The following is a 25,567-nucleotide window of genomic DNA, read 5'->3' as shown; positions in this document are numbered from 1 at the left end:
AGACAGAGCAGTAAATGTCCAGGAAAGGACTATAATGATCCAGCTTAAAAGATGACTATACTATGGCTGTATGAGGTCTCTACGTGAGAAATAACATAGAGTGACCTTCTTCAACTGAGAAAGACAATCCAATAGGATATAATAAGATTCTCATCTTATTTGGCAAAGTTGGATAAGACTTTGTGGTTACTTGGTCCAACCCTGTCTTCTGCATTTAAGGAAACTGAGACATGGAGGGACAGGCTGAGTCATGGCAGTGCAGTAACTGGAGTTGGCCCCCTGACTTGGGTTCTAGGACTCTTCCATTATACACGCTGCTTTTCACAAAGAAGAGGAAACAGCTGGGAAGATACCTTCACCGTAATTCAAGCCAAAATATAGAACCGTGAATGTCTGAGTAGGTTTTCCAAATCCACTCCAACTAACCTATGCCTTAACTTATGGGTTCAATAAAACAGGAGGTTTGAATGGGATTTTCATCACTCATCAGTTCCTTCTAAGTCCTTATACAACATTTGAGGCCAAAACAAATACAAAACAAAAGCCGCCCAAACTCTTGGAAGTCATAAAGCAAGAGTCGGCATCTGCTGTGACCTAGGCACCATCTTGGTCTTTCATGGCACCTAAATCAAGTGGCCTGGAATCCTCACGGGATGCGATGTTCTGTACCTTGTTCAGGGTTCAGGAGTCTGAGAAGAAAACACTCAGAGAAGTGCCAAGTTTATTAGAGTGAGAGAGTACTACCCTCACGTTGCCACCAACAGACACAGATCCCAGAGATGCATGCTCTGACCTCACACCGATAATTATGGAAAATCTCTTGAGTTGGAAGATACCTTAGAGGTGACAAGGATGACCTCTCATCTGATGTGCGAATCCCCCTTAAACATCTCCATCCAGTGGACTGAGGTCAGATTCTGTTTAACTTGTAGCCACGATGGAAACTTTCGTCAGTCCTGAATCTGCACTCTGGAAACAGAGAATGTTTAAGTACTATATGGTAGTAGAGGTAAAGTTCCTTGGCTTAGGCCCCATTTGTCCCTTTTCTGATGAGAAAAGGTTCTCGGAGTCCAGTGCAAAGTCCCTCAAAATCCCTCCACCAAGCACAAAGCACAGAAAGGAGGTTTGGGACTAGCAACTGGTAGCTGCATTGTGTCCTTGAGTTTTCAGAAGGTCTGCTTCTTGGTCCCCAGAAGGCCTCTGTTGCAGGGTTCTAGGGCCAGCCCCTTCCAGGAACATCTTGTCCTTACATTCAGGGAATTCCTCCCAGAAAACAGCTAGGTCCGCTGTTCTACCAGCTGCAGTTTGGCAGTCTTGACTCGGTGGGCTTCCTTCAGGTTCCGTGCACGGACATCTGGGTTGGAAATGAACTCCACTTGCTGCACAGGGAACCAGCCTCGCTCCCCGTCTGAGAGTCGCATGCCCTCCAGCCAGCCTAGGGGCACAGGGTAGGTGGGAAGAAGAATTACCCAGGACAGAATAACCATAAAAACCTGCCCCTGATCTCCTGCACTAAAGCTTTTCTGAATGGTAGAGCTGAAAGCACTGGAAAGCCCCGGGGCATGGGAAATCCAGCCTCCCTGTGTGTTAACACTGGCTGTTCTAGGTCTGACAAGGTCTACGGCTGCCTACTCTTGGGCCTCCTCCACTCTTGTGGGTTGAACTGTGTTCCCACAAAATATATATGGATGTTTCAACCGCAAGTGTCTCAGAATGTGGCCTGATTTGGGAATAGGGTTGTTGCAGGTGTAATTAGTAAAGTTAAGGTGAGGTCACACTTGAGTAAAGTGGGCCTTAATCCCATATCACTGGCATCCTTAATCCCATATCACTGGCATCCTTATAAAAAGAGGGGAATTTGGGAAGAAAGGGAAGAAAGAGGTCGTGACTGGAGTTAGGCTACCACAAGCCAAGAACACCTGGAGCCACCAGAAGGTCGAAGAGACATCTCCTCTTCCGAAGGGATGTCAGAGAGAGCATGGCCCTGGCAACAATCTGATTTTGGATTTCTGGCTTCTAGAACCATGAGAGAATATATTCTATTGTTTTAAGGCCCCCCACCTGTGGTACTTTGTTATGTAGGAAACAAATATGTCCCCTGGAGTATCCCGCCTGCGACGCCCAGCTTAGTCACAGATTCTCTCTTACCGTCGCTGCTCTGCTGAGTCACCATTACCACGTCGGCCTTCTCTAGCGCCAACTCGTCATTCTCTCGGGGTTTGTAGGCTCGAAGGCACTGTACTTGGGGGGAGTCTTTGGAAGAGAAGAGTGTGAAGAGAACTTAGGGAAGGCAAGTGACCGGAGCCCTGAGGGGGATTACAAGGGTTTGGGAGGACTCAGGAGACGGAGTGTTCAGGCTTTAGAAAGTCACAGACAAATGAGGCCACTGCAAAAATCTTCATCCTCTACCAGCAAACAAAATAGTCAAAAAGGAAATGGAAACACTGAAACAGAAATGAATCCAAAATTCTCTCTCTCCAAGGAAGATGAATTGAGAAATACGCTTGTGACGACCTTCAGTGACTCATGATCATGAATACTCAAATTCCGCGGAAGACCCATCTTCCTTCTGTACCTTTCCCTGACTCTGGTCTTCAATGGATTCTGAATTCCTTTAAAAATAATTGTCCAGGCCAAACCCATTTACCACTTATCCAGCTGCTTTGTGTATGTGTTCCGTTTCCCCCCAATAGATTGCAAAATCTGATTCTGTGACTCCATCTTCATTTCCTTCCCAGTACCAGCCACGGGACTGAAGAGAGGCAACCATGGGCTCCAGGTATGCCCTCCAGGTATGCCCTTAATCCCCTCTAGCTTCTGTTTCCTCCCTTGTAAGTGACGGGGGGTTGACCAAGATGATTCCTCAGGAAATTCTGGATTTTCTCTTTCTCAATATTTTTGTGAACCAGAGGAAATTTCCAGTTTTCAAGCTCAAGATAACAAGCCTCAGAGGACTCCTGGCCCAAAGCATTCCAGCTTCCGTGGGTTTATCACTCTTTCTACATTAACACACTTCGCTGGTTCCCTCAGAAAACAAACAGAATGCTACATTATTATCTGTACTTCTTTTTCTAAAGCTTATCTCCTTCTGCCATTTATAAGACAACAGCGAAGGAGGAAGCATCATCTCGCCTTCCTTCCAACTGGGGAGCTGAAGGCCCACAGACTGGTCATGGAACGAACAAGTTAGTAAGACTCGCTTTATAGCCTGGTTCTCCTACTTCCTTTTCCGAGGTTCCTTGTATTTGCTTGTTCTTTTTTGAGTTACCCGTGCTCCTTTGAGTTCAGTTCCTCTCTGGATAGCAATTAGGAAATTCTTACTGGAAGATAACTGTGGGGCTTAGATGAGAGCCAGAAATCCAGGCTTCACATGAAGGCAAGACACATTCATAGTATGTGTGTGTGTCTATGGCTACCTGGGGGTCCCTGGAAGCCTGGGCTGAGGGCAGTGGTCTCAGGTCATTCTATACAGGAGAGGGCGTGGTTGAGACAAATCTAGGTTGCTTTCTCCCACAGCTCCCACTCCAGCCCTACTTTCTCCCCGTATTTCCCCAAGACCTTTAAGCAGGTGAAATGTAAGCAGGATAGACATAAGGGGACAAATGTTGAAAAAAGAGCAAATTATTGCCCAAGAGAGGAAGTATATTGAGGAGGAGGCAGTACCACTGTGCTGAGTAGTTTTAAGTGGATCATCTCAGGGGCTTAAGCTCCAGTGGCCAGACTTCCACTCTAAACCTCTGGACAGAAGCAGTAAGTGGGAGTCTCAGAGTTAGCATCCGGCCTCCTGAGCTCCTGCATCCGAATGTGACTTCCAGCCCTGCCTTTTTCTTCTCCTTTTTATCCCTTCACTCACCATAACACTCCAGAAGGTCCAACTCCTCTCTGGGCATGGCCAAGGCTGAGATCCATCGAAGCTTTTCACTTCTGAGGAAACAAAGCAGGGTCAATGCCTCAACGGCAGCTCTGGGGTATAGGGTGAAAGCCAGACGGGGAAGGGAAATGACTGTGGGAAAGAACTGTCTGGTTCAAAACACCTAGTTCAATGACATCTAGGACAAAAGCCAATGGGACTTTGCTTGCCTGGGAACACGAGATCTTGAATTGTATGTTACTGTGTTTATCACCCTTCGCTTTTCTCCTTCTCTTTCTAAGTTTATCCTCTTAATGTCAACTGTCGATTTAGGCACATGAGATTTTCCATTTTGTGCTGAGCAAAATGCTCATCTCAGTTTAGAGTCCCTCTATCCCTCTGCATAATTCTCCATACTCTACCGCCCACCTCCCTTCCATCAAACATCTCAGAGATAAAAATCATTTTGTAATCATAATTAGGTCAGGGAACTCTATCTGTTATTTTTTTCATCACGCAATATAACCCAAACTGATTTTGTAATTATCTGAAGGATTTTGTATTATGTGAGGCTCTGCTTCCAAAAACACTGGAGTCATTGAGAGCTGACGCTGTTTCTATTCCAGGAAGATGCTGCCCAAAACGCTAAATAAAGAACACGAGTCTGTATCTGATTGCTTGATTTCGGTGACATTTTGTATACAAACCCTTAATGTCAGCCCCTATGTTCCATAAGTGAAGACAGGTATGGTTGAACCTACCCTAAGGGGTCTTCCGAGAGACAAAACTGAAAAGTGTCCACAACACAATGATCCTTGGACCATGTGGTGTCATGTCAAACTTTTAAAGAAGAGGCTTCTTGTATCTCTTACAACAGCAACAGTAGTTATAGTGCTGTAGTTGTTCATTATTTTAGGTACTGTATACTAGGGTTTATAGGTATTATTCTTTAATACTCTCCAAAATGTATGTATCTGTGTGTGAATATATTTGTTATTATTATTAAAAAGATGAGCATATCAAAGTTCTCAACACTACAGATTTCCGTTCAACAGAGGAGTGGGCTGGAAGGTGGACGGAAAGCTAGCTAGAGACACCCCAGTGCTTGTCTTGTTCACATGTATGTCCACCAGCCTTTGGGACTGAAGAGATTCTGGCTTATACACGTGACCAATCACTCAGGGACATCAGTAATTCAGTCCTTTAGTCACTCCATACCAGCCCACCTCCTTTCTGTTGCCTTGCAGACTTTGTCTCTCTTGACTGAAGAGCATAAAGCAGATATTAAACTTTGGTAGTAACCTTGCACCCTTTCCTACCCTATCTCTTGCAAGTTGTCTCTTAGCTCTAAGCGTTTGGATCTGGGGTGCCCTATGGATGCCCTCCAGTCCAGAATAGGATAAACAGTGCTGTGGCTGTTTTCTGGGCACATTTTCCGCCCCGGCCCCACCTCCTGCCCAGGATGTCCTCCCGCCCTCCCTCCCCAGCCCCTCTGTCCGGCCCCATCTCACTGGGTCTCCGTGCTGAAGAGGAACTCGGCCTGGGTGCCCTGCGCGTTGTGCAGCAGGAAGAGTCGGAAGAGGTTTTTGTGAGGTCCGTGGAGCTTCATCTCACACTTTTCCCCGCGGATGGAGGAGAAGGGAGCATGGTCGAACACCAGGAACCGGCTACCCCTGCAAAACACAAGGCTCGTCAACCCAGTTCGGTAACTGTTAAACTTCACCTACCCTCCCGTCTCTGGAGTCAAAATCCCTATCCTTTGCAGTTTGCAAATGCTCCCAAACACCAGGGGATGGTGCTACCTCGCTCCCCAGATGGCAGCTCCAGAGTCCCCCGGGGATTTGTCACCGATCTGGCAAAGCACGGGTCTACTGCAATGACTACTTCACCACTTTGAAGAGTTGGGGAGACAGAACCAACATACATTTCCCAAGGCCCTTGGAACCAAAGAGTTCGGATCTGGAACTGGCTAAGAACGTCTACGCTAAGGCTGAGTCTAGCCCAAATAAATTTGATTTGAGAATGTGGTAAGCTAGTTCGCTCCATTTTGCTCTGCGTCCGGAACACAGTACAAGCCCTGCCATGTGATCCCGGGACAGAATCCGGTGGGATCTCCTTTCTTTCTCTTCTCTAGGCCATGACCTGCACTCCACGGGCCGAGCCACTGAGGAGGGCTCCTCTAGGAACACGAGCCTTCTCTGTCCCTGCGAGTCCTGCCCTCCTGCTTCATCCCATTCCCCGCTTGTGCTCTGGCCTCCCGTTCCGGCCACTGACTCTCGGGGCCGAGACAGCAACAGACAGTCGTTGAAGAGATGCAGGTGGACCGGACGTGTGTTCAGCTTCCTTCGCAGCCCTGGGGAGAGGCTGAACTCCAGGGCGGTGAGCTCTCCACTCTTCACCAGCCAGCGTGACTGTGAAATGAGCGGGAATATCTGCGGCGCAGGGAAGACACAAAGGCAGTGTCACGGACAGGGCAAGCGTGGGCCCTCCTCAGTCCTGCCCTCCCCACGTGCCTCTTGCTCCTGAGTCCCACCACGGTCACCTTTCCCGGGTCCTCCTTCCCGTTCATAACCCAACCGCTGCTTCCCTCAGCGCCCTCTGCCTACCACTGTCTACTGCCTGCGGCGCCCGCGTCCACGGCACAGGCAAGCGGCAGGTGCCTGTGGTCCAACCCGAGACAGTGACTACACGAGAGTCAGCCCAGGAAGCCTGAACTGAGGGGGGGCTGGGAGACCCCCATCAGGGCATGTGAGGGTGTAAGGCAGGGAACAGGAGCTGAGTGTCTTAGAAGTCAAAAGACTTGGTCGGGGCGCCTGGGTGGCTCAGTGGGTTAAGCCGCTGCCTTCGGCTCAGGTCATGATCTCGGGGTTCTGGGATCGAGTCCCGCATCGGGCTCTCTGCTCAGCTGGAAGCCTGCTTCTCTCTCTCTCTCTGCCTGCCTCTCTGCCTACTTGTGATCTCTGTCTGTCAAATAAATTAAAAAAAAAAAACAAAAAACTTTAAAGACTTGGTCGGTTCTGACATCTATTCTTTCTCTGATTCAGACCGGACACTGGAGGGGAGCAGGTGCAGGCGTGTGTGGGATGGAGACTAAGGAGAACTGGGTGGGGTCTGCTGGGCACCGAAGCTGGTGCAGACAAGGGTCCTGGACGACAAGAACATGCGCATCAGGGATCTTCCCCACTCTTCGAGGGAAGCAAGGACAGTTCCCTGCTCTGAGGAGGAATCTGAGTGTGGAATGTTTATTTATATATGTATTTTGATGGGAGCTTTTGGCCCTGTATTTGGAATTAATTTCATATTGACTAAGCGAAGACTTGGTAAAATACTCAATGGTTTAAGCACTAAACGTACCCTCACAAAGGTTTACCCTGGTCAGTTCTCCCTCACCTGCCCACTTCCTGAACGCACCTTCTTCCCTCAAGTACCCCCCCCCACCGGTGACCACTGTCCTTTATTTCCCTTGTATCCTCCCAGAGTTTCTCTATTAGACACAAGCAAACACAGACCCAGATCTGTACCCTCCTACTCGGTCACCAAAGATAATACGCCATAATACACGCAGTCCTGTGTTTATCCTTTTTCACTTAATACTTAATATTCTGGAGACTGAAGCAGACACTTGGGTGTCCCCGAGCCAGGACAGAAGAGAAGGCAGGAGTGAGGGCAGACACCGGTCACTGTGAGAACGACGGTTCGGCGTCAGAGGGTGCCCTGCAGGGGATGCTGAAGTGAACCTTTGGCAGGAGAGGTTGGGGTGCGAGGGACCCACTCACTTTGCATTCGAACTCAATCTTCTGGCTCAGGTAGATGAGCTCCTCTGTCCGTCGCATCCTCTGGACGTTGTTATTGCAGTCCCGGATCAGCTGAGGGTCGAGCAGGGTGAGGAGAGAGAGAAGAGCGCTGTGTTAGAGGCTGTGACCTTGGAGTCCCCTCCAAGAAATCTGGAGGTTGGTTGTGACTGCCTCTGTTTTTTTCCAGCAGGCTGGGAGGGCATGACAGCAGCAGCAGACTGAAGTTCTAGGCCTCTGGTCTACCTTGTATGACCTGAGGGGACATTCCTGGGTGGAGTGAATGTAAGATTTAATCTGGGGATGGGGGTAGAGAGAGCACAGTCCCTTGGTGTGGAGTGTCCTCAGCGTGGGAAGGACAGGGGGAGGGGGCCAGGGAGAGGGTGTTTGGAGGTTCCTGAGGGAACTTCCAGAGGGTTCCTGAGGTGGCTGAGCAATCCCACTGGCATGGTCCTGTGCTCTCTGGAGTCATGGGACTGTGCAGAAGAAGAAATCTCTGAGAAGGCCAGTCAAGGGGTCTGAGTGGGGGTGGCTGCTTACCTCCTCCAGGGCATGATGTGCCTTGGTGGCCTCTGCTTCCTCGGAAGAGCCCGGCTGTGTTCTCTTCAGAATGTTCTATAGAACAAACAGTAGGCAGGAGCCAGAGGGAAAGAAGGGAGGGGAGAACAGGAAGAGGAAATTGAGGGTTGGCTAACGAAGTCTGGGAACAAAGTTTTTGCCGCAAGTTCACCCCGAGGAAGTGTGCCCCGTGGGGAGAGGGCACACATCGTCCACAGGGTGTGGGAGAGGGGGCAGAAGAATGGCCAGGGCCGTGCCTTGGGGCTCCCTGAGATTATCCCTTTCGGGTGGAGGGGAGAGGCCCGGAGGGGGACCCGTTGTACCTGGAGCAGCAGTTTGAGACGCGTGATCCGCTGGAAGGGCAGGATCAGGAAGGACTTGAGGGAAAGGCGTTGGCAGACGGGGTCGCTCTCCAGCTTCTCCAGGACCTCTCGGAAACTGCTGTTGCTGGTCCTGTGTGGGCAGCAAGCCTCGAGTGAGGAGGGACACGGAGAGGACTGGAGGCGCGGCGGCGGCCCGGGGAGCGGACACGCAGGGCTCTGTCTGCGGCGGGGGCGTCGAAAAGATGGGTCGGGGCTGGGATCCCGGAGCAGGCACCAGAACACGTGCCTTGGGGACACGACTCAGGGTTGGGGCTGGGGGGTTTTGCGGCAAGGTCACCGCAGAGCCCACAGGGGGACCGGACGGGGAGGCGGTCTTACAGCAGGCCTTGGAAGGTACGTTCCTGGTAGGTCTGGTTGGTGACGTAAGGCAGGTAGACCCGGCGGAAGCTGGGAGCGTGGTTCAGGACGACATCACACACTTGGAAGGTGAAGATGTTGCGCTCGAAGTTCTCCTCCAGGTCTGAAAGGAACCTGCGCCGCATCGACACAAGTCGCCTGAGGCTCGGGGGCCTCCCGTGAGCCGTGGGCTGAGCCCTGCTACTCCTTGAGTGGGCGACTCCTTCCTTCTACTTGTCGGTGACTTCCACTGACTGTTCTTAGCTCCGTGCCCCCGCTGTCCGGGGCAATCCCTAGTTTGCCCCCATATAACCCTCTGATCCTTACAGTCCATTTCCTAGTCTTTTTTTTTTTATTTTTCTGGCTTTCTGATCTTTACTTGTTTCCCACAGCCCATCTCTGTGCAGTGCCTGCGCACAGGACACCCCGTCCGCAACCTCGGAAGCACTGTCCGTGTGTCTGTGCATCGATGAATGGATCTGTCCGCCCCCACCCCCTCTCCTCGTCCTTGCTCTCCCCACCCCCAAGGCACTGGCCATCAGGGCTGCCGAGAGAGGAGAACCACCACCAGCAGCAGCGAAGGTTTACAGCTCAAGAGGACTCTCACGTGGTGCTGACGTCGCGCACGTCCTGGAGCCGAGAGAAGAGCCACTGGTATTCCTGGTTGGAAAGGGTGGCCCGCAGCGGGGCGGACAGCTGGAAATGATCCACCGCCACGTGCAGGCTGCGTAGGTACGAGGCTTCTGACACGATCAGCTCAAATTTGGCCTGGGAAGTTGTAGAGGAGATTAATTTAAAATAAGTATCGAGGGCGCCCGGGTGGCTCAGTGGGCTAAAGCCTCTGCCGTCCTGGGATCGAGCCCCGCCTCGGGCTCTCTGCTCGGCAGGGAGCCTGCTTCCTCCTCTCTCTGCCTGCTTGTGATCTCTGCCTGTCAAATAAATAAGTAAAACCTTTCAATAAATAAATAAATAAAACAAAATAGGTATTGAGTCCCCGGTGTACGTGAGCCACTGCATAACGTTCTGGGGGCAGAGGAGGGAACACGGCTCCTCCTCCCACAGCTCACGGCCACATCAGAGCCCAGCGCGGTATCGGGAGGATAAGGACAGAGCACTGGAGCCCGAGGGAAGAATGAGTGCAAGCCCCTACAGGTGCAAGAGAAAAGGATCCTTTCCAGAAGCTCAAATAAATGGAGCGCTTTTGGAACCAAGTATTTACGCAGCAGCGGTGGCAGAGACGAAGCTGGGGAGGCGGACGGAGGTCTGGAGGGCTGCGCAAACAAAGCAAGTGGCTTGGACTTGAGGCAATGGGAAGATTAAAAGAGGCTTCGTGTAGGGAAATAACTTGGTCAGATCTGGTTTTCCTAAAGGGTATTTCTGAGCACTTTGTGGAGAGGAGTAGAGGGGGTCAAGGGAGCCGCGTTAGGAAACTGCCACAGTCATTACAGGTGACGGATGGGGGTCTGAATGGCCACGGGGGTGGGGAGAGGCAGGCCAGCTTCCTAATTACTGAGGACGCAGATCTGGAAGAACTTGGTTCTTTGCTGGAAATGGGGCCTGAACGAGCCGCCCGAGTCACAATTTAATGTCTTGGTTTTGGAGTTTGGTAACGGAGGAAATGGCGGACTCACTCACTGAGCCGAGGAACTTTGAAAGAGGGACAGATTTAGGGGGTGAAGGTCATTTGGGGCCCGAGGAGAAACGGGAGGAAGCAGGAGATGTGAGAACAGGCTGCGCTGCTGTGGCTTCCCGGAGGTGGTCCAGCACTTGTGAACTTAGGCGGAGGTTCCAGCAGGCGGCGCCACGGCTCCCGGGCCCGCCCTCCTCCGCGGGGGCTGCTCAGGTTCTCCACCCAAGCACGCGGCTTCAAGGCAGAGGCAGGGACAGAAAAGACGGAGACGACACACACACACCTGGCTGATGACCGTCACATACAACACTGAACGGGGACACAAGCTACGTTTGAATACTGGCTCCAACATTCACTCACTGTGGCTCAGCTAACCTCACCGAACCTCAGGTTTTTTGTTTTGTGTAGGTACAGTGACCCCCATGTCACAAAGATGTGGCGACAGTCAAAGAAACGGAGCTGGTGCAAGCACCCTGTGCTTGTGCACCACGATGCGGTTTCATGGAAGGACTCTGTGCACACAAGAGGCCTCTCTTCTCAGGACAGCGGACCAGGCTGCCGGGAGGCCTGGGGGACTTTCCCGGTGTGCTGGAGCTGCGGACGGACAGCGAGGGTTCATACTGTGTCCTGCCATTTGGTCCATAAGCACTGGGCAGGTCGCTGATTTTCTACGTAACCCTCATGTACTTGAAAGCTGAGGTCATTAAAAGGCCCCCAAGTCTGAGCTTCCAAAAAATCTAAACATTTATAGTGGCCTCTGTTTGCTTTGTTCATCCGTAAGTCCTCCTGGCCAACATCTGACTCCTTCCCACCTCTGAAAGGGGGAGAACACGGCACTAAGATGCACCAAACTAGTACAGCACGCTAAAAGCTAGGTATGGATACTTCACCTAAACCACACAGCAATCCTGAAACTGAGGTTTAGACCAGGAAACTGAGGTTTGGTGGTTCTATACCTTGCCTGAAGGTACACGGCCTGCAAGTGCTGAAGCCAGGATTCAAACCCAGGGGGCCTGACTTCAAACTACAGTACAGCAGAGAACATTCTCGGAGTGGCTGCTACGCACTACGTACTCACCCTTTTTTGTGACCCAGTTTCACAGATGAGAAAGCAGAAGGTTAGAAAGATCAAGCGACGTGGCCAAAGTTAAACAGCCAGCAAACAGCAAAGTGGGCCTCACGACCGGGTCATTTATTCCAGAGCCCAGTATGTACGCATGATTCCATGATGCCTGTCCATGGTGCCGTGTCGTCTTCCTGGCAAGAGGGTTCTGACCCACGTCAGGTGGATTATTAAGAGAAGCCCTCGAGGGGCGCCTGGGTGGCTCAGTGGGTTAAGCCGCTGCCTTTGGCTCAGGTCATGATCTCGGGGTCCTGGGATCGAGCCCCGCATCGGGCTCTCTGCTCAGCGGGGAGCCTGCTTCCCTTCCTCTCTCTCTGCCTGCCTCTCTGCCTACTTGTGATCTCTGTCTGTCAAATAAATAAAAAAATAAAGTCTTTAAAAAAAAAAAAAGAGGGAAGCCCTCCAGGTGAAACCTAGTAATGATAGCCATGTAACATCCTGTAACAGCCGACAAGCAGCCTCTACTACAGTCTTGCCACTGGGTGTACGGACCAAGCCGAGGCTGACGGTCATCCCAGAGCTGCACGGGCCACAGCGAAAAGCCACTCACATACACGCCTTGGTGGAAGAGAAAAGCTCCGGCGCCGTGTGGAACCCGGCTGAGGAGGGAGATCTGAGTCCAGCCTGAAGCGGCCGTGAAGGGATCATTTCCGCATTCCTCCCAACAGACTCAAGGCCATGGTCACTTTGTGTGAGCCCCAGTCAGCAACTGAAGGAGGAAGCGCCTGTGCACGTGGGGAGGAGGGCCAGTGCTGACACCCCGAAAGCAGTCCCGATGCCCCCCAGGGAAGGCAAGCGACCGCTGTGGCGGGCACAGAGCGTGGGGTGGGGACAGCCTGCTCCTGCTGGTGGCGGTGGCAGCGAGGAGGAAATCAGGAGACTCTGCTCTCCCTCGACAGCGCCCCCCCACCCCCGCCCCCTGGGTACCTCCTGCAGCTTTTGGTCTTCGTGGGTCATGGAGAGCAGCACGGTGCTGTTGCGGACCACGGGGATCTCCTGCCAGAGGGAGCCGCTGGAGGCCATGGACAGGCGCTGCAGGTAAGACTCTGAGGAGACCAGGGTCCTCCGGGGCTGCCGGGGGGAGGCCGGCCCGGTCGCCTCTCCCAGGCTGTCCAACCGCTGCTGGCTTTGAATCTCCTTGTTCAGAACCACATCGCTGTACTCCTGGTACAGCAGCTGGGCTACAGGGGCACAGAAGCACGGCAGAGGGGGCGAATCAGGGAGGCAGGGAGGTTGAGGCGCGAAGACAGAAGCCACCGAGCTGCTTCTGACTGTCCTAGAGATCCTTTCCCCCTGTCGAGATCACAGCCCTGCTGAGGACAGCCAGGAGCTCGTCTGGGGCAGAACACCACGTGGGTCTACTTCTGTTTCAAGGGACTCACAGGAGTTGATGAGCTTCGAGCGGCGTCTCGAAAAGCCTCCCATGACCTCCTTTGGTTTCTTCTCCCTGTGGAGGCAAGGACGGCTCTGGGTGCTTGCTGGACACCGAGGCAGAGAAGCCCTAGGTGACCGGAGATGAGACAGTCTCCCGACCCCTGACATGGGCTGGGATGTGAGGGCCACCTCCCCTCGGGAGGCAAGCTGCGGCCTGACCCACTCTGAGGTAGTTCAGAGCAATCTGGGACGTCATGTTGCCCTTTGACCGGGGGGTTTAGTTCATGGGTCAAGAACCTAGGAGGATGGGAGGGTCAGAGCCCGCCGACAGCCAGGCAGAGAAAGGATGCCCTTACCCTGGAGTCCTGGTGTACGTCTCTTACCCTCCCCACCCTGCGAAGACACAGTGTCCCCAAATGCTTGTCAGCTAACGGAAATCTCAGGATCCTAAGAAAAGACAGTCCAGGCGTGTCTGTCAGGAGAGAAGGTGACTCACCGAAAAACAATGGTGTCTGAAGGGCCAAGCGCTTTTTCTACGGCCGGACCTCTTGTATCTGGAAATGGAGATGGGGAAGTCACTGAGATTTTAGAGGGACATTCAGAGAGCCCAAGAAGGTAAGACCTAGAGCAGGAGATGCAGGCACGTGAGGGAACAGAAGGATTAACTGGGAGTCTGTGCCGGGGAGCGGTGCCGAAGTAGAACGCACTCGAGGACGCTATTTTACCAGGGGCGTCCCCATCCCCGGTATGAGATGTGACGTGGGCAAGAAGAGGATGTCCTCTCTACGACAAGGAGGACATCCAGCCGGTGTTGGTAGCTGGAGAGTGTGTGCGTCATGGAGGGGAGGGGGGGACATCCACAACCACCTTGGGAAAAGCAGACACACAGTAAAAGGACACCGCGGCTGGGTGAGAGAGACAGAGGGGAAGGAGAAGGGAGAGCATTGCAGGGAGCTCAGAGGGGTCTTCAAGGGCTTCCCTCTGTGTTGACATTGGGTATGTGCATGAGTGAAGTCACCAGAGGGAACGGTAGAGGCCCGGGGGGATGGAAGGTGGGTGCGGTGCTGAGAAGGGAAAGCTTGGTCGGACAGGAGCTGACCATGCTCCGCGCGTGTCGCTTACCTGAACAGCCCTCGGGCAAGATAGAAGGTCGGCGCAGGCCTTGGCGGTTCCAGCCCTTGTGCCTGCTGGATCCCTCACCAGGGTCTACAACCTGCCCGCTGCTGCTCGCCGGTAGTCTCCCTGGGTCCCGCCTATGGGGCCAGCTGGACGCCTTCTCCAGATGGGGATGGTTGAGTTTTGCCGACTGCCTTGCCCGGCCTACATCCAACCTCCTCAGGCCATTGGCTCCTTCCTGAGGGGCTGTTCTTCTCAAAGATCCTCTGCCAGGGGCCCCAGACTCTTCTGAGGGTCCTGGTTCAGAAGTGGGTTCCGGGAGCTCCAGACTCCAGGGTGTGGTTGGGGAAGAGGGACTTAGAAGGGTTGCCGCGTTGCTGAAAGCCATGCCAGGGGACCCTTCACTTTTGCTCCTGCTGGTGGGGGCCAAAGAGTCTGTCGATCGGCCCATGGCTGGGGGCCAGGAGGTACGTCCAACAGAATGGGGAGTGGCGACTGTCCGCTCCGGACAGATGGGCCTTGGCTGGCCCTGACCCCCTGCATTCATGAGTTCTGCCTGAGTGCTCCTACTCCTCCCCCTGGACTTCGGGGGTAATGGGGGTGGTTCAGTGGGAGGATCCACAATAGGGACAGGGGGTAGAGGCCTGTAGGTCCTTGAACTACTAGAGGACGAAACAGAACGGTGGGTCTGCGACCAATCTGGGGTTGGGGGCAATGGCTTGTTGTATCTCAGCCTGTGGGAGGGGGAGGTCTGAGTAGGGTGGGGAGTGTCCGGGGTAGAGGGCAGAGGTCGGTGCTGCCTTGCCACAAGGGAGTCAGGAACGGGCGGAAGTGGGCCTTTGGGGGGACCATGTAGCCCCGAACCTGGGGCCAAAGGAAGAGGATGGCCACACTGCTTCGGCATGGGCACTCCTGCGTGGAGATGGCTGTCTCTCTCTACCATGGAGGGGTGGACACGCCTCTTCTCTGGGGGAGGAGGGGGCAGAGGTTCGTGGATCCTCGCATCTACAGAGACAAGGGGTGGGGAAGAGCCATAGGCAATAGACTCCGGGGCAGAGGCTGAAGTGTGTCGGGAGCCACATGGCTGGGTGCTGCAGGGACTCCCGGATCTTTCTGGATCTGAGGTGAATTCTTGAGAGTCCTGCCCCAGAGCAGATAATGAACTAGGGGATTCTGGAATGATCCTGCAGTCCCTGCCACTTTTCCTGTCCCTTCTTGGGATCACAGAGCCATAGATGGCAGGTTTGGGGGCCCCCTGGGGCAACTCTGAATGGGAGAAGGAAAGTGATGGTCCCAGCAGGTCCGGAGTTGGCTCTGTCCTATGAGAGCCTGGGAAGGAGTTGCTCCTTAGGTGCTGGAAAGCCCCTGTGGAGTGGCCTAGGGGGCTCGGAGGGTTGGCCTGGCTGGAGCTGGTGGATATTTCCACGGTGGCCTCTGCAGTCAGGAAGCCACGGAAGGGAGCTGGGGGAGTCTCAGAAGCCCCAGAGTGAGATGCGTTGTTGGTCCAAAGAGATGCTCTGGAGGTTTCTGAAGAATGTGCAGCAAGAGAGGACTCCCTCCTGGAAGAGGCGGCGGGGGGGCTGGCAGATGATGATGTGGCTGTGCTCGGGGAGACGTGGGCAGGACTGCAAGGAGCTGAACCGGGTGTCCTCGGAGGAGCTGCCGATGTACCGGCAGAGACCGGCTCAGTGCCCTGGGTGAACACTGCCCCCTTCCCCAGCTCGGATCCCTCCTGCTGGCTGTCCAGAGCTATTTCTTGATCAGGTGACTCCCCCGCCCGGAAAGAGCCTGGTAAAGAAACGGGCTGGGAGGACCATCGTCCTGACTCCCATGTAGGCGCCGGAGCTACAGGCAGTGGTTCCTCAGCCCGAGGCTCCCTCTGAGTCCCAGGAACACTGGCCATGGGATGACAGGTGTCTAGAAACAAGTCACAGGGAGAAGAGACCTCAGAGGCTCCCAGAGCCTGTGCGGAGGGGCCATCACGTGGCTCCCCCTCTTCTGTACTCCGCAGCGGGTCCTCATCCCAGTTCCCCGGCTCCTCCTCCTGCCGCTGCGCGAACATCACTTTCCGCTGGAGACCTTGACCTTCTTGCCTTCCAGTGACTTTCCCTGATCTCCCCACCAAGCTTTGCCTCTCCTCGTTCCGAGCATCCACGCTGCTCTCCTGTGGCCCCCCGAACTCCCTCTTCCCCTCCTCCCCCTGCGGCGGATCTCCGAGACCCTGAGTCTTCATCTCCTGCTCACGACAGTGTAGACCTTCCAAGTCCCCACAAAGCCCCGTTCTTTCTCCTTGTCTTGCAGGCATCGGATCTCCTCGTCTCTGCTCCTGTTTTCGCCTTTGTTCTCCCTCGGTACCGTCACCCTGCTCCCCCTTCTGTTCCTGCTCCCCTGAACGCCCACCCTCCCCGACCGCTGCTTCCTCCTGGAAGCCCGCGTCTGCTGGTCCCTGCTCCCCCAGCCCCTCGGCCCCCAGAAGGCACACGGGTCCCCCGCTCCCTGGACCTTCTCGTGCCGCCGTGAACTGCGGCTCTTCCCCGTGCCTGACAGAGTCTCCTGGCGGGTGGGTCTCTTCAGGGCACCGTTCACAGGAAGGACCAAATCTGGGCTGAGCAGAGGCGTCTGGAAAAGCTTCCTCCTCTTCTGCTTGTCCAGTTTCCCCAGTCGAGGACGTGAGTTCCGGTCGAAATTCCATCTCCACGCCAGCACCCAGCTCACCGGATGCTGGGGCCACGTCTAGATGTTCGCCTCGAACAAGGCAGGCCCCGAGCTCTGAGGGCGCCGGCGTCCTCGCCCCCCCATCGGTCGGGCTGTGAGGCACCAGGTCCTGGCGCTCTGGGGTGTCCCCCATCTCGCCCACGGAGTCTTGCTGGGTGGTCTCTGCGCCTGCAGGGGCTTCCGTGGGGAAAGGCGTCACACTCTTGGTTGCACAGCTCTTCACATCCCTTAAGGCTCCCCGCTGGGTCTGTGAGAGCCCTCGTCCCTCTGCCCACGCGGAGGATGGCTCCCAGCCTTCCTGAGCTTCGGGCCCCAAGGCAGCGGTCTGACGGCTTCTCCTGAGAGCTTCCGGGGTAACACTGAGCTCCGCTAAGGCAGGGATGGGGGTCGAGACCCCACGTTGGGGCTCCTCAGCCTCCATCAGGGCGGAGCCCTAGAGGGGAACAGAACACAGTTTGTATCACCCTTTCCTGTCCGCTCGTACCTGTCAAAGGGACACACCACAGAGAACAAGAGTGGCACGTTCCCTTGCATCCGTTTCCAGTCATTCTTTGTCAACAGGGTCAGCGACAGCTTCTATGAAATCTATCGCTGATTTATTCACCTAATACATATTTACCAGGTGACCTCCTCAAGGGCAGGGCATTCGGCGGTAAATAAGACAGACCAAGACTGTGTCCTCGTGGAGCCTGCTGTCTTGTGGAGGAGACAGAGAACAAGTGATTAAATGAGAGCGTCAGACCGTTGTCGAAGAGCAGGGAGCTCTCCCGGTGGTCATTACTCTCGAGATCGGATGATGTCATACTGTCTCTCCCTGTCTCCTCTTGGACACCAAGCGTGACTCAGGCCTGGATAACTGCCAGACACCGTGAGCGACACACCCTGCACCCAACAGCCCAGAGAAGCAAGAAGCGGGGTGGTCTTCCTCAGGCTGCCGAGGGCATTAAAATCGGCCTGGCCAGTGTCCGAGGCATGAAAGGGTCGTGTGATCTCCCTAGGCACAGTCTGGACCTGACTCATCTTATTTTCCATGGGATCCAGCAGCGCCTCGTAACTAATGAGCAATCCCCTCTTCCGTTACAGAAGCAGCTGCCGTAGGTGCGCGGGGTGCCGCAGTCGGTAAGGGTAACGGGTCATGATCCCAGGGTCCTCGCATGGACCCCCGATCCTTGTTGGGCTTCCTGCTCAGCAGGGAGTCTGCTTCTCCCTCTCACTCTGCCCCTCCCCCCACAAACAAACAAAATCTTAAAAGTAAAAAATAATGTTTACAGGGGCGCCTGGGTGGCTCAGTGGGTTAAGCCGCTGCCTTCGGCTCAGGTCATGATCTCAGGGTCCTGGGATCGAGCCCTACATCGGGCTCTCTGCTCAGCAGGGAGCCTGCTTCCCTTCCTCTCTCTGCCTGCCTCTCTGCTTACCTGTGATCTCTCTCTGTCAAATGAATAAATAAAATCTTTAAAAAAAATAATGTTTGCAGAAGCAGCTGTCGTAAAGTAGAAAGATAACTAGACTAACCAGACTAGAACTGCAGTAGACACAGAAGTTACCCCCTCAGCCAGGTCCACGACACGGAGCTACCCTCACGAGCTTATTCCCCCCTGCTTCCGACAACCTTGTGAACTCTTCCCATCACTGCTTAAAAGTCTGAGCTTCCCACCTGCCTTCTCACTTCCAGCAGAAAACATCATCTCCCACCTTGCAAAGAATTTAGAAACCCATGGAGAGGAACTACTTCAGTTCCTGGCGATTCGGAGCACCCTGAGTTTCACTCTTTCTCTCTTCCTGCCTTGACGGTCCCTCCCTCCCCTTACGTCCCCGGGTTCTTTAGCTGGTCTTCTCGGTCACCTCCCGCGATGGATTTTCTCTTCTTCTCGCACCATCCCCCTCTCTGCCAGAACCATCCCACACCGGCAGCACAGCCCTGGCTTTCTCCCCTCAACGGTGGAAGGAGCTGAGGCCCTCACCTCTGCCCGCCTCGCCTGCCTCCACTCCTGCTTCTCCAGGCCGCACGCTGCCCACCTCCCCCGCCGTCGCCCATGCGGACGCCAGAGGACACTTAGTGTGGTGGCTCTTGTCGGAGTCTGACACCACTGCCTTTAGAGATTCTCCTCCTTTCTACCCGTGAGACCACACGCTCCTGGTTTAGCTCCAGAAGCTTCTCCAGGCCTCCGACCAGGGGACGGCACTCCTCTCGGTAGACTCCCCAGTGCTCACGCGCATCACTTCTCCTCCGCAACACTGTACAATTACAACTACATGTGTATTTCGATTCATCGTCTGTCCCCAACAACGGTGGTGAGCGTCACAGATCAACGTCCATCGCGCTCGACTGTCCACACCCAGCACCACACCTGGCCCATACTCAGAGCTCACAACATGCTTTTCATTTCTTTCTTTTTTTTTTTTTTTAAGGTTTTCTTTCTTCATCTGTCAGATAGAGAGAGAGAGAGAGAGAGAGCACAAGCCGGGGAAGCGACAGGCAGAGGAGGCAGAAGGAGAAGCAGGCTTTCTGCTGAGCAAGGAGCCTGATGTGGGACTCGATCCCAGGACCCTGGGATCATGACCTGAGCTGACTGAGCCACCCAGGCGTCCCTCAATACGTACTTTTCCATGATGGAACTAAAGCCTTGCTTCCCTCCTGGCTCACCTTCCCCAGATGGAACCTGCTGTCAAGTCCTGCTGAACGAACCTCCTACGCATCCCTCGGTCTGTCCCCTTCTCTCCATCCGCACTGCTAGTCCCTGGGGTGCGCTCTCCTGCCCTCTCACCCAGGCCACTGCAGCGGGGGCCCAGCCTGGCCACCGGCCTCCACGCAGCGCCTCTTGCCCTAAAACCACGCGACTCTCTACCCGGCATGGGAGGGATGCTTCCATGCCTCACTTCTAGTTTAAATGCTCAGTAGCCTCTGACGATGACTGGGATGAAACCCAAATATTCAGTCAGGGTTACACGCCCTCCACGCCCGACCTCTGCCTTCCCCGGCAGGGGCCTCCGCAGCGGTCAGCACCCCCGCCCCCCGTGCCTGCGCCCTGGGCCTCCATGTGTGCTGCCCCTCAGCCTGGAATCCTTTTCTGGCCCAGCGCACCCTCGGCTTCTCTCACACTCACTGCACTTGTAATTACACATTTAATGTCTGTTTTCCAGGCTGGGGCGTGAGTTTCATGAGAGCACAAAGGCTGCCATGTTAACTGCTCAGTCTCCTTGCCGGCAGCTGGCTTTGTCCTCCCCAAAGATTTGTCGCATGAATGCAGAAGGAAAGAAGAGTTCAAAGCCTGCTGCTCAGTGTTTACTCCTGCCTTGTATGCATCTTGTGAATTCTGCTCACTGTCGTTTTAGACAATTGTAGACATTGTTTAATTTAGGCAAACACCCATTTTCTTACCTTTAGCAGGGGTTTAAATTGCTCTTTTGCAAGGATTTCTAATGAAGACTAGGTAACATTAAAAAGTACACTGTTAACTTCCAGAGTCACAGAAGCGTTAGGGATTGTAATTACTGCTGAGGAGAGAGAAAGTAGAAAAGAGAAATACAGGATTTACGAGCAAGAAGGTCCTTCAGAGACACACAAGAAGCTCTGCCTCCCTTACAGATGGGGAAACCGGAGGTCCCATAAGCTCTTGCTCAAACTTCTTGAGCAAATGGTACAGGTGAGCTCCAACCGAAGCCTGCTGGTGGTCGTCTACTATAGGACAGCAGGAGCCCGGCTGCGAGAAGCCGGCAGGTCACTGGCCTAGAGAAGATCTCGGGGGGCCTGTGGAACCCAAGCTGCCCCCCTGACCCACATATTTCTCTTGTCCTCTCTGGGCTTAACATGGAAGCCCACACGCAAAATGCCCGCCGTCCTTGCTACACAAGCATCCACCCTCACACAAGCACGCTTGCATGAGCACCCGAGCACACACACACACACGCACGCACACGCACACGCACACACAGTAGGTCAGCCTTGCTGCTCCCATGCAACAGAGCCTGACATAACCACACAGACAGGTCCCTAGCCACCCTGCAGAGGCAGCGTGCGACAAGTTCCTGGCCACCCCACAGACAGAGATACCATCTATTTGGGGCAAAGAGCCACATCTAACGTAAGCACACTTGTGTGGAAGGACTTGTGTGTCCTTTTCCAGTTACCTGACACAGTGCGTGATTGACTCCCTATTTCTAGACCCAAGTGCGAAACACTATAATCATGAGATGATACTGTGATGTGACCCTGTTCTCTCAACCGCACATTAAATACTACAGTTGCTCACCATAAACACTTTCTGAAACTTGGCGCCTACCTAAGGAGGCTGCGTGACTTCACCTGAAGTCTCGCCTCACCCACATGTGTATTGTGCTGGCCCGGCCCCCACGTACACGCTCAAGTCCTCGAATCGAGTGGCCCCTAAACACGTGAACGTCTGCTGCTCTCTTCAGACCGTGTCTCCACGCGCCCTGGTGGACGTGGGTATCCTCGGTTCCGTTCCGGTTACGCCACGCACATCTGTCCCCTACAAGCCCACGGACACTATTTCTACCACTGCCTTTACCCATCTGGAAATAGTGGAGGTCACCAGATCAGCCACCATTTACCACAAAGGAAGAACATACCCTATGGCCCCTGTACCTGATCCTGTCCTGATCTGATCGCAATCAGGCATGACAAAGCTACAAGGTGAGAAAGCTCAAGGAAAACTCCAAACAGGGTTCCATGTGCAGAAAGGCACCAGGAGAGCGCCTTTCTCACTGCCCACGTGCCGGTTACCCTCCTCATCTCCTTCTCCACCAGGGGTGACTACTCGCTATTTATCTGAGCACAGGCAAACACCGGGCATGGCATCGTGGTGACCCGGCCTTCCTCCGGACCAGAAACATTTTGCATCTGCTGACCCTGTCCACATGCCACGACTTTCCAGCCCCAAGTCACTCTATGAACACAGTATGTGACAGACCTCAGCATCTCCTTGGGAGCCCCTAACACACGAGCTCTTGGCCATTTCTAATCACCAGACAGACAACTGTATTTCCAAGATATCCTCCTCCCCGTCACACTGCTTGTTCTTCGAACCTGCGTGGCGCCCACGTGTGTTTTTGGGGAGTGTGCTTCCTGGATTTTCTAGCAGCACCAGGTTCAAATATTCTGACTGACACCAAAAATCACTATGATACTCTAGAACTTACAGTGCGACTGAATTTACACTCTTGTTTATACTGCTGCTCACGTTTGGAAAATATCTCCCAAATCAAAATGTTCTCTTTCTGAGTTAGAGCACAAGACCACCATATGGATGTATGCCTTTATTCACTGTTTGACATTATATTACAAAGATAGGAAATGAGAGCAGCTTTCTGGACCAATAACTGCTAACACCTGCGTTCTACCTGCTTGAGGAAAGCTCCACCAAACCAGTGAAAACTGTAATAAAAATCTCTTATCTGTTCCCTAAAGTCTGAAAATACCACATTATCCACTGTCTTGTAGACCCCATCGGCTGACCCAGAACACCAACGCCGACAGATGCCCCACATATCCGTGGCCCTGGTGTCATCCCCAGAGATAATGTGAGGATGAGCGACCCACCTCTCTGTGTCCTTAACAGAGACCCTGAGGTGACCTTGTTCGGGTCCACCTTGCAGACGCTATAAATGACCAGCTCCTGTGCGCTCCACAGACAGAGTGACTCATCCCTGTCTACGCCAGATGCAGTAAGTCACCTGTTAGAGTTTACACTACTGACACTTGAGCGACTTCGCTCCTGTTCAACCCATGTTCGGTGTGTGACCCCATTCTTGTCCACACCGCAGTGACTGACCACTGCAGACACCAGGAATGACATGTTCCTGTCTATCCACCAGACGCCACGCTTAATGTGGTTCTAGTCAACCTCAGACAGACTGCGTTATGGGGAGCCATACACACTGGGGACCCCTCACATTGGACGACTCCTGACTATATTTAGAATTACTGTATTCTTTTTTTTTTTTTTTAAACTTAAATTCAATTAGCCAACATACAGGAGTACATCATTAGTTTTTGTAAGGGACTCCCCTTCGTATCTCCCGACTTCTCTCTCTTCCCCACTAGGATACTAACAGGCAATCCTGTCAAACAGTCTCTCTTAGAATTGATACCCCCATCCTTTCTCCTCCCCAGTCCCCAAGAACCCCCCCAACAGACATGGCTTCGGCTTCTGTCAACCCAAATTTGTTAACAAATGATCCCCACTTTGCTAGGGCCTAGGCCAGGAGCTTCTTCACGCTCTGGTGTAGATAAAACAGGAAGCCTGAGAAAGAGGCCCCATCTGGAGCTGTCTAGTTGGGAGCTGGGGTTTCTGGAGTTGGCCAAGGATGCCAGACCAGGGAATACAAGTTGGGGAGCAAAGGAGGCTAGAAAGTGGAAAAGAAAGTTCTCTCCCTGGTCTGTCTGACACACCCTTACCCCTCAACCTGACGAGTACTGGCCAGAGTTCACTTCTAGGTAGACAGGAGACCAAATTGGTCTTGGGAATCCGAGATCCAGGAAGGAGATGGGGCCTGAGATCTGAAAATCCACTGGCACCAGGACTAGCCTTCCAGGGACAGTCGTGCAGGAAGGCCACCGTAAACGATGCTCAGAACCAGCGCTGTTCTAGCATCGCCTCCCCAACTCCCGGCTCCAAAAGTCCCCTTCCCACCTCCCCAACGTCAGAATGCAAAGGCACCATAATCAAGAAGCTTTGGAAGTTCTTTGAATATATGGGGAAATAGGGCGGGGGCAGGGCAAGAGTCACTTTTACGGGCTCAGGCACCTTGGGAGCAGGGAGAGGCGTGTACTTAGGCATACACCGAAGGCAAATCCATAGGAAGGTAAATGAAGGAAGAAGGCCCAGGCCTGGGTAAGAAAAAGGGGACAATAAAACACGTCTAGATAGGCAATAGGGCCACAAAGGGAGTCTCAGTTAATTCTCACCACGGGGGTTAGGTTTCCCCAGCGCCGGGGACTTAGGAGAGCCCGGACCATTGGCCCAGGGACCTTCTGGGGGCAGGGTGCCCAGTTCCGAGGCGGGGACCAGGCCGGAAGCAAGTTTTTCAGGCAAGAGCCTTTCCTCCAGCCTCCCTCCTCTTCGGACCAGGGTACTCGGCCACACACCCCAACTCTGCCTGCCTGCCCTGCCCCCCATTTCCGGAGCCCGTGGCCCGCGACCCCGGCCGGGGCTGGCCGCAGGGCGAAGGCCCGGATTCCCGTCCTTCCCGGCCCTCCCTTACCTCCGCCGGGGCGCTCCAGCCGCCGGCCCCGAGCCACGGGCCGCGGGGGAGGAGGGCACCCACCTGGGCAGTGTCACATGCTGTCTCGGCCCGAGAGTCCCCTCCGGGTCCCCGGCGCCGGCCGGCCGTCCCCAGCGCAGGCCCGGCCGCCCCAGCCGCCCCACCCGCGGCCCGCCCCTCCCCGCCCGGCCGGGAGGGAGGGATCTGACTCTCCTCGGAAGTTTCAGGTGTGGAAACCGGGGACACACCTTCCTGGGGGAGGGGCAGGGCCCGGCGGCGCGCGAGCCCCATTGGTGCGGAGGCGGCTCCCGCGTCAGCGCTGGGAAGTGGCGGGCGCGCCGGGAGCAGAGCCCGGGGCGCGGGGCGCGGGGCGGCGGCGCGGCGGGGAGAGCGGCGCGGGGCGCGCGGGGCAGGGCGCTCCGGGGCGGGCGGCGGGACGGCGGGGCGCGGGGCCCGGGGAGGGGCCGAGGGGACCCCTCGTGAGTCGCGCGTGGCTCCGCGGGCGGCCCGGGTGTTTCTTCTCCGGGGATTGCTTCGGGTCGCCGCCGAAGCCTGCGCCTGGGCCCCGCCGAGCTGCCCGCGGCGGGCGATCGTCCTTCGGCCGCTCGGGGTCCCGGGATGTCCGAGGTTGTGCGTTCCTGCGCTTTGCCTTCGGGCCCCCGGGTTCGTTCCTCTCCCTCGCTGCCCACCTGTCTCCATCCCTTAGGGCCTAGGAACGCGCACCTCGAAACCAGCGTGGCCGTGTCTTTGCCCCGCGGACTGTCTGCTTTTGCATTTTTAGAAGTTCATTTCAGGTCGATGATGCGTCTCAGGGTGTGCGTTCCTTCTCTGCCCTTCCGGGACGCGTGTCTGTATGCAGACGTCTAGGTCTCAGGCCTGAGTGTTTCTCATGCTTGCATTCTTTTCTTTTTTCTTTTCTGATTCTTCTAGGGAAGCCTTAGGTTCTGCTGGACTCCGGCGCTCTGTGCCTCTCCATAGACTCCAGAGAAAGCCACGATGCTCTGTGGCCCAACCCCACACAGTGAGAACCCCTCACCTCGGGGGCCAGAGATTCTCCATCTGCTCATTCTAGTCGGATCACGCCCCCTGCCCCGTTCCTTACTCCAGGGATTTCCAAGTAGAGTCTTAACAGGCTCTCGGGCTGTTTTGTTCTCGGGAATGCCACGATCTATCAGCCCAAATAGCTAGTGCGTTAGACTATTTCCAGATTACTGTGCCCATTGACTGCTCCAGTGATCCTAGTGTGCCCACTAGGATTTTGAAGACTTTAGGATAGATTATCATTAAGGTAGAAGGGTGTCTTCTCCGGGAAAGTCCTGAAGCATCTCTGTGTTCAGAGAATGAGCTGCTTTGGTCATTATTACTCTGAGGGGTTAAGCCCTAAACAGTTCAGCAACCTGCCACTGCCTCTAAGCTGTTGCGTTAAGGTGTGGGAAGCAGTGAGGAAAGCAGTATCAGGAGTTCAGG

At 54.5% G+C, this 25,567-nt stretch overlaps 1 protein-coding gene across 1 annotated transcript; it reads right to left on the bottom strand.

Annotated features, from left to right (window-relative positions):
• Nucleotides 1–704: 704 nt before the first annotated feature.
• ARHGEF5 (Rho guanine nucleotide exchange factor 5) lies at nt 705–24,227 on the bottom strand. Its single transcript, XM_044246792.1, has 15 exons — nt 24,164–24,227; nt 14,168–17,309; nt 13,542–13,599; nt 13,054–13,118; nt 12,599–12,852; nt 9,526–9,686; nt 8,901–9,053; nt 8,523–8,652; nt 8,182–8,256; nt 7,627–7,716; nt 6,125–6,282; nt 5,362–5,523; nt 3,854–3,924; nt 2,149–2,253; nt 705–1,435 (listed from the first exon to the last, which is right to left on the bottom strand). Exons 2-15 carry the CDS (start codon nt 17,295–17,297, stop codon nt 1,278–1,280), a joined length of 4,770 nt encoding a protein of 1,589 aa, XP_044102727.1. The 5' UTR covers nt 17,298–17,309; nt 24,164–24,227; the 3' UTR covers nt 705–1,277.
• Between the last annotated feature and the right edge of the window lie 1,340 nt (nt 24,228–25,567).

The sequence above is a fragment of the Neovison vison genome, chromosome 4 (genome assembly GCF_020171115.1).
Source record: "Neovison vison isolate M4711 chromosome 4, ASM_NN_V1, whole genome shotgun sequence".
NCBI lineage: Eukaryota > Metazoa > Chordata > Mammalia > Carnivora > Mustelidae > Neogale > Neogale vison.
This window is presented reverse-complemented; position numbering and strand designations above follow the sequence as displayed.